The sequence below is a fragment of the Pezoporus flaviventris genome, unplaced genomic scaffold (assembly GCF_033815535.1).
Source record: "Pezoporus flaviventris isolate CSIRO_AGI_PZ_B2104156 unplaced genomic scaffold, CSIRO_AGI_Pfla_v1 ptg000078l, whole genome shotgun sequence".
NCBI classification, from domain to species: domain Eukaryota; kingdom Metazoa; phylum Chordata; class Aves; order Psittaciformes; family Psittacidae; genus Pezoporus; species Pezoporus flaviventris.
The window spans coordinates 3,390,281-3,403,806 of record NW_026892626.1 but is presented as its reverse complement, the minus strand read 5'-3'; the positions used below and the strand labels follow the sequence as shown (position 1 = coordinate 3,403,806).

The following is a 13,526-nucleotide window of genomic DNA, read 5'->3' as shown; positions in this document are numbered from 1 at the left end:
CACTACAGCTCCCCACAAGCTCCAGTGGCCCCACAGGAAGCCGTCATTCTCAGCTGACCTTCAGTGCCTTAAGGTCTTTGCTCCTGAGTGTCGTTCTTACGCAGCCAGAGGCACTAATTTCTTTGAGCTAATTTTCTCATTGAAATTTTACCAGTCTTGCTTTTACTTTAAGATGTTCACTGTCTCAAGGCTTTTTTCCTGACAAAATATCCAAGACTCTTAGCTCTGTTTGTGCTGTAGAATATTAGCTGCTAGCTGTAAACTTGCAAGATCTAGCAGACAGCCATGGTAGGGACATCACAACCTTTTATACCCTCCTCCAGCACAAAATACACAACCTCAAACCAAACCAGAACACAGTCCTTTATCTGCTCTGGTTCTGGGTTTAGAGAAGCAGATACCCATTAGCTGGAACAAAATTGGCTCCCCACACAATTTGCAAACAGGCACACTCACAACCTGAAATGATTTATAGCCAGGACAAAGTGCTGAAGCAGGCCTACAGAGTGCTAAAGGACAGTCCAGGGCCTGTACAGGAGCTAACCAGCTCTCTATCCATTTTACAAGAATATAACCACGCTCTCCTCTGTGGATGACAACTGCACAGGAGTCATTTACATGTCTCCGTTTTAGAAACTAGTAGCCACGAGGAGATTCTGGCACAGTAGGATAGACAAGGAAGCCACTGCAAAGCCAAGAGAGGCTGCTGTAAGACACAGAAGCCAGGATCTTTTAAACATCCCTGGCAACAACTATGATTGCCTAGCTCCTGACACCCTGACCTTCACACCTGCCTTACCAGCCAAAGTGACACACTCACCAATTCTGGGAAAGTACTAATTCAGCATGCAAAAAGCTTTACTCATGCAGTGCTTCCTTTCTTTGATGGTATCTGCATGTGCAATCCCTTTCCACCCATTGGCTCTGAAACAGCAGGTTGGAAGGCTGCAAGCAGCATCATTCCCATCCGCCCTCCTGCAGGCAGCAGCAGGCAGCCTATCCTTCCCTCCTTCCTCCCTTGCCACCTTTTGGCTCTCAGACAGAAGCTTGTGAAACTAGTGCGGTGCGTGGGTAGTATATTGTTCTGACTAGTACTTCAGCTGTGCCAGTGCTGCCTGCTACTCTGTCATTCTTCCTCCACTGCAGTCTAACTAAGCAACACCTAGTCATCAATCTTCTCCCTTCTGCTCCCAGAGAAGAGCCTCATCTGTGACACTTCCCCCCCAGCGACCATCCTGCCTAAGGACACAGCATCTTCATTAAGAAAGCAAATATTGTGTACATAACTTAGTGTCCTTCAGGCAGGGATGCAAACCCAGAGCATCTCAAGGCCATGGCATTCTATTTCCCAATCTTCATTTCTGTGAGAAGCCCAACTGCTCACATGATGAAGATGGGCTATACACCAGTACTGGCCATCAAACTGCCAGAATCATGGGCCTGTCTTTGCTGTCCACTCAGCAGGTCACAAGTGTGAAAAGCAGAACCCATGGAAAGGCAACTTTTGCTGCTTTTTGGCAAGTGGAACAAGAGCTGGTCTCCAGAGAACAGGCATGGTAATACGCTGCAATGAACAGGGCATAAGTTCACATTATCAGTGCATTCTAGGTATTGCCTAATTATCCAGAAAGATGCAGACTAATGAGAAACTGAAATTAATTTCATTAGTAATCCAGTACTGCCCACAGCCATTAACCTGAAAACAGCTCAAAAGACAAAGGGGAATCCTAAAACTGTGACAGTCCAGAACATTAACATACAACATCCTGGAAAGATGATTCTTCATTATAACACGTAAACACGTACACAAGCTAACTTCTATAAACAGTTTGTTGTTCTAACTTCAAATAACTGAAATCCTTGTTTCAGAGATGGTTCAGTCCAAGTATTTCAGCCTGCAATAAAACCTTTAATCTTAGCAAATCAGCTTGAAAACTCCCATTACTTGTTCTGCTATTAAAATATGAAACATGAATTGGTCAGAATTTGTGTTTCACAGACTTTTTATGATGGAAGATACCTGAAAATGACATTCAAGAAGAATGTTGCTGCCCTTTCTCTCTCGATCGCCAAAGAAATTTATTCAGGGAGTAAACACCTGCATGTAGTAAATGGCTGGAGAAGCTTAAGATGCTATTGCCCTCCAAGCATTTGTTACTGATCCTCTACTGGAAGTTCCAACCTCTTCAACAGAGTTGGCAGAGCATAGAAGCGTTCCACTGTCAACGGACAACAGCTTAGTCTAAACCGTGAAGTTTTAGGCCACAAAGCACTGAACTATGCTCACCTGAACTCCTACGCTAGGCTCTGCAGTATGGCTGCAATCTCAGGGGGCATGGAAAGAGGAGTAAAATGTGAAAAAGGACAAGGTAATAACATCTCAAGTGACTGTTGGCTCACCAGGCACACGCTTGCACTGTCACTGTGATTACCTCCACAGTAAACAAAACCAAAGCAAAGCACAGGCCTCCCACACTTCCAGTGTCATTGGAAAAGCTTGAAATGCAGTTTCTGTACTAACTTGTGCAAGCAGCTTAACTACACTGTGCAGAACAATACTAGAATAATTCAGCCTTCTACTGGACTACTGCCAGAAGACTCCTTCAAGTAAAGGAAAGGTTTAAAGGATCACTACCAAAGCTCATAGTAAGCATAATGATTCCTGCAGAAAAATATTCAACAGCCCATTCTGTGACCTTCATATGATCTCCTCCTCAAAGACGACATTAAAATCTTTGTGGGAAGCCCGATACTTGCTAAGGAAAGATGCTCAAAAGTATGCTAATTCATAAGGGGAATTATGACAAATATTGAAGAGTAGCAGTTCGTAAGTCAACTGGCACAGAGGAGTGAGGGGCAGCTTCTCAAATTATCGTCTCCTCACCACCACTTTCTTAAGGAAAATCTCCTATGCCCTTAAGCATGAAAATCTCTTGCTGCTGCCTTTTATTTGGAAGAAAATAAACAAGCAGCAGAATATACACAAAGACAGTACAAAACCTACCTATAAATTATTTCACTAATTCATGAAATTGCAAAAAACTTCCAAGTTATGGGAAGAATGCCTAAGAAAAGAACTCTCCAATATAGGAGAATTAAAAATGAAATTAGAAATGAAAAGGAACGTGACCAGCAGGTCGAAGGAGGTGATCCTGCCCCTCTGCTCTCGTGAGACCTCACCTGGAGTATTCTGTGCAGTTCTGGTGTCCTCAACATAAAAAGGACATGGAACTGTTGGAACAAGTCCAGAGGAGGGCCACAAGGATGATCAGGGGACTGGAGCACCTCCCGTATGAAGACAGGCTGAGGAAGTTGGGGCTGTTCAGCCTGGAGAAGGGAAGGCTGCGTGGAGACCTCATAGCAGCCTTCCAGTATCTGAAGGGGGCCTATAAGGATGCTGGAGAGGGACTCTTCATTAGAGACTGTAGTGATAGGACAAGGAGTAACTGGTTAAAACTTAAACAGGGAAAGTTTAGGTTGGATATAAGAAGGAAATTCTTTCATGTTAGGGTGGTGAGGCACTGGAATGGATTGCCCAGGGAGGCTGTGAATACTCCATCCCTGGCGGTGTTCAAGACCAGGTTGGATGAGGCCTTGGGTGATATGGTTTAGTGTGAGGTGTCCCTGCCCATGGCAGGGGGGTTGGAACTAGATGACCTTAAGGTCCTTTCCAACCCTAACTATTCTATGATTCTGTGAAATACTAAAGAGCAAACATGAATAAGTTTAGCACCTGAAGCTACACACTTTGTTTTACCGCTTGACAACTTTACCTTTATTAGTAAAAGTAGGAAGATAAAATGAAAGCTGGAGAGGAGCTTTGTACAAGGGCTCATAGTGACAGGATAAGGGGAATGGCTTTAAATTGACAGAGAGGAGATTCAGATTAGACATTAGGAAAACGCTCTTCCCTGTGAGGTTAGTGAGGCCCTGGCCCAGAGAGGCTGTGGCTGCCCCACAGTGTCCAAGGCCAAGGCTGAAAGGGGCTTGGAGCAACCTGGTCTAGTGGAAGGTGTCCCTGCCCATGGCAGCGGGTTGCAGTGGATGAGCTTGAAGGTCCCTTCCAACCCAAACCAGTCTGGGATTCTATGAAAACAATGAAATTAAGCAAAGGGGTAAGTCTGTACTTAGCACAGTCATAGCAAGGGCTGTCAAGAGAAACTGACAAGCTTGTCCATGTAGAAGGGATTTTCCCTGTTTAATTTAGTGTATTCTTGTGGTAGTAGCCTTCAGAAATGAAAAACGTGACTTATTTAGGCTCAACATAGATACCTGTGTCCTCCAGTTCAGTTTTACAGACAACTAAAAAAAACCAATCTCATTTTCTAGAGCTATAGTTTCACAAGAGGATGCAAAACCCCCACTACGTTCTCTTTGATGAGATTTATGAGTTACACACTGGCATTTTTAGCTTCATTATGAAATAGCTTTAAATAGTATTTCTGTTGCTTCCTGCATAAAAAGGTGAAGTGTTGTAACACATCCTAAAACAAGCTTCTGTTAGAGACATACCTATTACCAGTTTAACATCAAATAGCAGCCAACAAAAAACAGTATTGCCCAAGTTACAATTTTTTTTCTGACTTATATAAAATATTTTTAAGGGATATAGAGCCAGAATATAAATAAATTAATAAAATTATTAATAAAATAGCTGCAGGTCCCTGAGTTTATAATACTCTGAATACATTATATCAGTTAACATAATATTCTGCATTTCAAGCTCTTCAAGAAAAAAAAATGAAGCATTTGATATACATACAGCCTAGTAAAACATATCCCCATTTTTTCTGCTTTGAAGCCAGGATATTCAGTTAGTTTTCTTCCTACTTAATAATGCTTATAGTATTATAACTAAACAGCTAACTGTAGCTAAACCAATTTAAAGAAATTTACATCATTTACATCATTTCAGTGTTCCCAGTATTTACTGCAAATACTGGAAAACAAATCTTCATTATTAAAGATATTCATGTGAGGAAAAAAAAAAACCAACTACCACAAAAAAGTCCTTCCTTCTCTGCTGTAAAAATGAGCCTGTGTTTGGATTCAGACCTAATTCCTCCTGATGCTTACTGTAACAGTGGAAATACTATTTTCCTAAGTTGCCATGCCAACGTCAACAACAAGGAAAGATGCTGGAAAGATTCCCAAAATGTAAATCTTCTTTTTCTTGTGTTGTTAAACCTTAAGCTACGTGCTGAATTACACTTTCTAGGATACAGTGTGCAACTTCAATTCTGCATCGTTTTTTCAGAAAAAAGAAACATACTTGATAATTATCCCTTTGTGTGTGTATTATTTTTTGACTAATACAACTCCCAAAAACATTTAATTGAATACTTCTATTTTACACTAGCTGTGGGGTTAAAACTATTTAAAAACATAAAGAACTCCATTCAATATGCTTTAACAAAGTACTCCAGTTGTGCTTTCAGGCCAGACTTACAAGTGAAGGTGATCAGGACCGCTTTCCTGAAGAGCACTGTAGCACTTTAACTCTACAGAACATGGGTTGGGAAGAGCAAGTCAGGCAAATCAATTAATGATATTTGAAGAAATCAAACATCATTATTCCCACAGGGAACATTTAAGCAATGTAGCAAAAATGAGAAGAGTCCATTGTGCACTCACCATTCTTCCGTTCATTGAGAGGAGGTAAGTACTGACTGGGCTGCAGTGAGAGTTCCTTGAACTCATGTGCAACTGCTTCACTGTGAGGGCTGGGAGCGAGTCGGGTCTGTGATCCAGAGTCATCCTCAGCATCCGCTGTCCCCAGGTGATTCATTGTGGTAAATCCTCTGGAGACAGGGAGAGCAAGTGCTCTCTTAAGCACACTGGAGCGGATAAAACTAAGAAAGAGAGGAAAGAAAAAAAAAAAAAGAAAAGGCAGACACATTACTATTCTCATTCGGGTTTTGGTCAGTTCCTTTGCATACAACACGCAAATTTAGAATGATCCACACAGGATCCATAAATTTTCCAGAAATACTACACGTTTGAAAAAATAGATTTAAGCAATGTATTTACAAGCAATTTCACAGTCCTTTGATTCTGAGCAGGGCAGTTCCCCTGCTCAACTTTGACAGAACAACCACACAGTGTTAATAATCAGTATGGATACCCTGTGCTTTCCCTTTTAGCAAGTGACATGGCCTGATTATCAGCAGAACATTCTGTTTTTTCAGTAGCTTATATTGATTCAGCATTCTCTAATACATGAGAACATACAAAGGGCTTTTAATGTTTTCAAGCACTGCACAACTTTCATTCAGATCAAAAATCAACTTTGGTGTTAATGCTGGACTTGGTACCAAAGAACTGTATCAGAACTAGTCTGACCTCTCCAGGAAGGAAGTCTTCTTGCCATGATTTTTTTTCAAATTAACTTTACTGCATACTAGCTCCTTATTGTAAAATACAGAATGGAACAGAAGTCCCAGTTTATTACTTTCTATCATTAATGTGGTACTTAATCTACAGTGAGGAGAGACAGAAGTATGAATTATTGGCAGAAGCTTTTCATAGCTCACAGAACCCTATCAAGACATTAAAATTTCAATAAATCAGTATGGACTTCAATGAAGTTCATCCCTGGATTCTTGGAAACTCAAACCATACAAAATATTAACAATTCAAGAAGACCCATAAAAAAATCTTATTGATTTTTTTTTTTTAATTTTAGTTCTTTTTCTTCAGAAAGACTTCTGCTTGTCCATTCCCAACCTTCAATTTCGAACTTTGTGTACGCTGAACATAAATACTGTACATGCTGGTGTGTGTATTTAAAGGTTTTTACAACACAACATGGATTTTGATGACCAGACCCAAAAGATTTGAAGTGTTACTTGGTATTTTAAGAAGCAACAAATGACAAAGAAGTTATCATGACCACCAAAGAACGGCCTACACTCCAAAAGGGGTAATGCATCATGTCGCTGATTTAAAGTGCCAATTTAAAAATAAAAACAAGTGCTGCTTGATACATACCTCAGTAGAACAATGATGATGGTTAAGTGCATATTTTTTCATTATTTTCCATAGTTACCAATTGGTGCTTTCACATTACATGAAGACACATTAACTTACAGTTATGCAAGATTTTTTTCTTTGTTCTTAGCTTTTAGAAGCATAATTTACCCGACTCAGATTCCATTCCCTGACATTACACTCTCCTCAAACTCCTACGCACCCATACAAATTAAGTACATTATTAACAAAGTCTCTTCAGAGCAGAATTTCAGGGAAAATTTAGCTGCTTATCTGCTCATATTCCTAGCATTTTATCCACAGCTTATTAGCTATGAGTTATGTCTTGGAATCACTTTTCAAAAAGATTAAACCACATTAGCTGTATTCACACCATTAAATCCTACAAAATTAATAGAAACACCTTCTTGTACTAAAGGTTTAACATACTAGGTTTGACTAACTCCTTTCCCCATTACAGGTAACTACATATCCTGCTATAAATTAAATCATCTCAACTCTCATAATTTCTGGAACAAGCTGCTAAGTTAGTTACATGTCCATTTTTCAACTGTCATTTCAGGAACGTATGTAAATGTGGCTTTACTGACCAGATGCAACTAAGAACACAGCGTGCAAGAAGTATATACAGCACATTAAATTCTATTTATTGCACCACTGAAGTGCAAACCAAAACAAGCAAACTTCTCACAAAAAATGTGCTTAAATTAACTGTGGTTTGAACCTGACTGTATCAGGTTAGAAATACCTGGAGGTCATCTAGTCCATCCCAAATCCCAAGTAGGGCTACCAGCTGCTCAGGTCTTGTCAGGTTCTGAACATCTCTAAAGGTGGTGATTCCACCACCTCTGGGTAACCCCTCTGTGAATGCGTTGCCCACCCCCTTCAAACAGAATTTCTTCTCCTGCAACCTGTGGCTGTTGCATGTTGCTGTTCTGCTCTAACACAGGAGATGCTACTGATTGTGACTCTCAGATCTCAGATTTTATTGCAGTTTCATGCAATCCATGTACTTATAATTATGAAACTCTGAAACCAAAGTCCTCCAATGCAGAACTCTAACCCTAATCAGAAAGTTTCAATTCACAGTAGAGTCTCAGATACTGCAAATTCCTTGTCTTAAATCTTTTGGATAAACAATTTGAACCACTAAACCCAAAGTTGGTTAAAAAACAGCTAGCATAAATATCCACTATTTATCAGTTTACCATCCTTTACAGAATTTCACAAGAACATGCTTCTAGGAAGCAAAACTGAAACAGGTTGCAGCATGTACACTGAAATACCACAGCTGAGCCTCTTGTTTCCTCAAGCAGTTGTCTACACTGATTCACAGAACAGGATGAGGTCACTACCTACTATTCCATGCAGAATACTCTTTGCCTCTTTTGCTGCAGGGGTGCTGCAAACTCCTTTACTTATAGGCTGTAGGCTGTTAAAAATCCAGGTATCTTCCCAAATGATACTTTAACACCAGAACAACCTTGTTGCTATGTTGCTATATCATCTGTGAATGTAAGACACTCTAGAATTCCCAGAGAGCCTGAATTCTCAAATTCCTCAGTCAGGTATCAAATTATATTGGCTCTCATTTCATTTTTACTGATGAACTGTCATTGTATGAGACTACAGAAATATTTTTGAGCTTAGAACAATGAATTGTCTTGACCTTCTCCCCCAAAAAAAGAAAACGCACGCCACCACCTAACATACGTAATGGTTTTTTTGGTAGAGAGAAAAAAGTCTGTGACCTACATAGTGGCTCAGATACACTAGGATTAAACTGACAGAGGGGAGATTGAGACGAGATCTTAGGCAGAAACCCTTCCCCATGAGGGTGGTGAGGCGCTGGCATAGGTTGCCTAGAGAAGCTGTGGCTGCCCCATCCCTGGCAGTGTTCAAGGGCAGGCTGAAAGGGGCTCAGAGCAACCTGGTCTAATGGAAGATGTCCCTGCCTGTGGCAGGCGGTTGCAACTGGATGAGCTTTAAGGTCTCTTCCAACCCCAAAACAATCTGATTCTATGAACAGAATATCTAAACAATACTGTAAAGATGACAAATTATAGACTTGTAATACTAAAATGTAAACAATTTGTCTCTTCTCTCTTGTTCTATTAGAATCTAAAGGAGAACTCAGCTGTTACTGCTCATCCGTGAAATTACTAGTTTGTCTTAGGCAGGTTTTCTTATTGTCAGAGTAATTAGGAAATGTAAATAAAAATAATTTTGATAAATACCTTTTCAAACAGACAAGAAGAAAATAAAGACATCTCAATGAAAACACCTTTTTACACTGTTGTATGCATCGGATAATAACCCACTACTATTTTTTAGCACGCTCATTTTAGTTGCTAGAGAAGATGCATATAATTGCTTTATCATCAGCTGGAGGTTACAACCAGCAGCATTTACTACACATGAAACTAGACTTAAGATATGCAGAACGTCTCCTGTCTATCTTCAGTTTGCAAAACCCATGCTTCATTCTGACATTTCTAACAGAACTGCTTGTTTGGACATCAGCAACTCAAACACACAAAACGAGTAGGTAGAAGAGAACATTAGTTCACCCTGATTGAAATCTAACCCTGCACAGTAAATACTTCATCCAGTCATTAGGTGCAAGAGTGAGAAACACATCTGATTTAGAATTTAATGTACTGTGATACTATCATATTTTAAAGATAACACATTTGCCTCCCCTTTCTCATTTATTTGAAACCTCCTCTATCTTGAAGAATTATTTCATATTTGCCATTTGCCATTTGCATTTGCAGATAGTAATTGTTTTCTAGGTAACCCCTGACTTTAAGCAGACCAATACACAGAAGCATATTAATAATGTAACTGAAACTCAACACTAAAAATGTGCACAAGAAAAATACAATTAAAAAATAAAAAAACTGGTATATTAAATTCTTGGTTTTGTATTCTGCATAATCTGAGAAAGCCCCATTTTATACAAGAATAATCTGACAGCCAGAAATAAATCGTCACTTCAGGGGTTTCCACTCCCTTCTTTGAAACCAAGATATCTAAAGGTTTATTAAGCTGTATAACCATCATCCTATTTGGTATGAAAATAATTTCTACTTAGATAGTGTTGGAAAGTGTAATACCAGTTTATTTGTAGCAACTAAAATAAAACTACTCCATTCTTCCAATAGTCCCAAAGGATCTCAGGTTTGGGGGTGGTTTTCTGTGGGTTGGTTTTGCGTTTTTTTTTTTGGGGGGTGGTTTCATTTTTTTTTTTTGACACAGAATTCAGCAAAATGTTTAAGAGTAGCAAAGCGAAAACTAGGACAGAATTATTTTCCTACTTAACCTTTGGAATAGACTATCAGAATAGACTGTGCAGCAGCCCTGCAAGCAATGCTTTGGTTCACATGTATCTGACAACTACACAGAAACAGTGTTCTAGTACTGGCAGAACAGAACTCCTGTACAATGTATGAGTCTTATGTAAGTGTTCTCACAGATTGTAGGTGGTTGCTATCTTTCTGAACTGCTGAAGACAAACGCTTCTTTTATTTCTCTTCAAAAGACAAAGTATATTTCCTTAGAAAAATCTTAGAAGGGGGAAAATCCATACTTCCCTGCCAGCCGAGACACTGGAATTGGTATTTTATTTGGCACAAACAGAAATCTGGATGACACGTAGGTAGTAAATCAGCTTTCATTTTGGAAATCTGCTGGAAAACAGTTCAAGAATCACAGTGAATTCAAACTCCAGCCAAGTCAAATGGCTGACCTCAACACTGCTCATTCATTTACGTTTGCAAGGAACTTAGCTCGCTATGCACAGCATCAAACTATTAGTAGTCACACCAGATAAGGTATTAGCAATACCAGGCTCCAGTGCATAACTTACTAAGAATCATGGTGTGAACATCACAGTCAAATCACCTAGGTTTAAGTTTCTCCATTTATAAAGCCCAGTACAATTTTAAATGATACTGCTGCAGTTTGTAATACACCAGAACCTGCAGTGGGAAGAACACTACAATTGCAAAATGTTGGGTTTGGATTTGGTTCCCCCCCCCCCCCCCCCCCATCAGTGTGTCAGGAAACCAGGAAACACTAGAAGAGACACCTAAAAAGCTGAAGCAGCGCACACAGCAGGTTAGTGTGACAGCTGCCAATGAAGGTCACTTGCATTAAGCTCTTGGATCTCCTTGTCAATGCGTAGAAAGAATTTTGTATCTGAGGTAATGTGGCAAGTCACAATATATGAGACTAACCTGGCAATTCCTCTTTCTATCTCATAAAGGCAAAAAACTATGCTTTCCAAATGCAGCTGCCCTACCAAGCATATAGATATGCCTGCAGCAAACTTCCTTTCTCATCTCCAAATTAGCTGAGCCCCAGTGGTCAGACCATTGGAATGCTCAGTAACCTCCCTGTTTCCACAGGATCAAGCAGGAGTGGGACATAAACATTCAAAATACGCAGGCACATTTAGCTCAATGAACAATACAGTAACTGTAAGCTAAGACAGTCACTTCCCAGAGACAAGAACTGGGGATGAAATACCAATTTCAAAGAGAGGAAAAGCTGCCGTGCTTCAAAAGGGTGACTCCTCTTGGCATGCCACCTATCAGCAAGGGTGAGAAGAAAATTAACAAATAGTAGGGTTGGCTCCAGGAAATCCATCTCTAGTCAGCTCCTGGAGCAATACCAAATCTAGGGGTCTGCTACAAAGACAACAATGCTCCTCAGCCTGGTATGTAATGGTTTCTCTGTAACCTCTAAAGTACAGCACTTTCTCTTTGGTAGACACTAGCACATATTGTACTTGCACAATTCCTTATCAGCTCTGCTTACGTCCTATTACGTGTCTGAGATCTTACTAAATTCCTACATGAAAAGGTATTGTAATTGTTCTGAATACCTTTCTCTGCAAGCCCGTGCACAATTTCCATCCAAACTCTAAAGACTACTTGTATTTCATTACAATATTGAAAGATAAATAACAGCAATAAAAACCAGCTTTGGAAATACTTACAAAGTATCTAAAAAGCCATTTAAATCTGTTCCTCTAAATCACTAACCCGTCTTTTACACCAAGTCTCACATATTGGTGTTTTGAAAATAGCAGAGATGTAAAAACCAAAAAATAACCTTTTGCATGTAGTACCACAATTTTAACAACAAACTTACAGAAAAGTTCTTTTGTTTTTTTCTTTTTCAGTTTCCTCAGGAGGTTTCAAACTCACTTACTGAACTAGTATTTGGAACCAGTAAAGATGAATACATGACAAAGTACAAAAGGAACATAGAAAGGGACAGTATTTGCTATGAATAAGCATACAAATGTGAATAAGCATAATATTATCAGTAATTTAACTGGGTATGTTAATCTAATTCATCTTTCACTTTCATAGTTTCCCTGATTAAGAGAAAATGTCTCAAATTAAGTCTGCCTCCATTGCAAGAACAATGCTTATTCTGTTGAGACTTAGGCCCCTCATTTTGTGTATTCCACAGTGGATTAAAAGACCAAAAGGCATTTTTAATGTAAAAAAGTCTTGAAAATATTCAACCATTTCAGTATTGCACTTCACACAGTGTAGTGCTGATCCTCTTCCCAAAGAGATATCACCACTGCTGACAAACCACTGGTGCTTGCAACTTTGGCAGTTTTCTTACACAGCCTTTCTCATTAAAAATATTTTGGATACAGTATATGAACTTTGAAATGAATACTGACATTAAATTATTATACTGAAAGAGAAATTGCAATCCTACAGTTAAAATATAGTGTTGATATACTAACTACTGAAGATAAATTTTGTAGCAAAATACACAGCAAAGAGGATTTAAATCATACAGCTATTTTTACAAAGGTAATTAAACAAATGCAGAAAGAGATGAGAAACCTCAAGGCTGACTACCTGAGTAATCCTCTTCGATCATGCACTGTCAAAAAACTCACTGTTACTATTCATTTCTTTGAAAACCAGGGTGCAGAACTGAGGTCCTGTCATGCTTCTCACCACCCCTGTAGCTGGAATTACATGCTTCTTAAAAGGGCATGGAGTCAAGACTGGACTGAGAAGTATTTCTGATAAATCCCCTCTCTTATTTAATACACTGAGATTAAATTTTTGTACTGTCTACTCTAGCTAAATGACTACCACCAAGCATAGACTAAAAGACCTCCGGAAACTCATTCAACACTTTTGCATATTTTGATAATAATGCCTCACTGAGATTCTCTTTCCTAATTCTTAGCACGGAATCTTTAAATCTTGGACTGATCAAAATCTGAAAAGACATAAGTTACACTGGCAAATGCACACCACAAACTAGGTAAAGTACAGAAATTACTTCTGTCTGGACAGAGGCAAGGGATGAGTCAACAGAATCTTAGATGATACACTCTTTCCTGCACCATCTCCAGGCCAAAATAAAGGTGCTTCATTTGTAATGGGAGACATAGCCTAACTGCGAATTAGTTATCCAGGCAGAGTGCGGAGCTGTTATGAACAGAGGCAGCCTCCCACAGCTTCCTTAAAGCTTGTGGAAGTCAAAGC

At 39.4% G+C, this 13,526-nt stretch overlaps 1 protein-coding gene across 5 annotated transcripts in view; it reads right to left on the bottom strand.

Moving 5' to 3' along the window:
- The window catches only part of MRTFB (myocardin related transcription factor B), an 80,155-nt gene that overhangs the window by 52,339 nt on the left and 14,290 nt on the right, over positions 1-13,526 (bottom strand). For all 5 annotated transcript variants that reach the window (XM_061473225.1, XM_061473227.1, XM_061473224.1 and 2 more), the window contains one exon: positions 5,635-5,852. In XM_061473225.1, coding sequence (XP_061329209.1) covers positions 5,635-5,788 — 154 coding nt within the window. In that variant the 5' untranslated portion in view covers positions 5,789-5,852. The remainder of the gene's footprint in view (positions 1-5,634; positions 5,853-13,526) is intronic.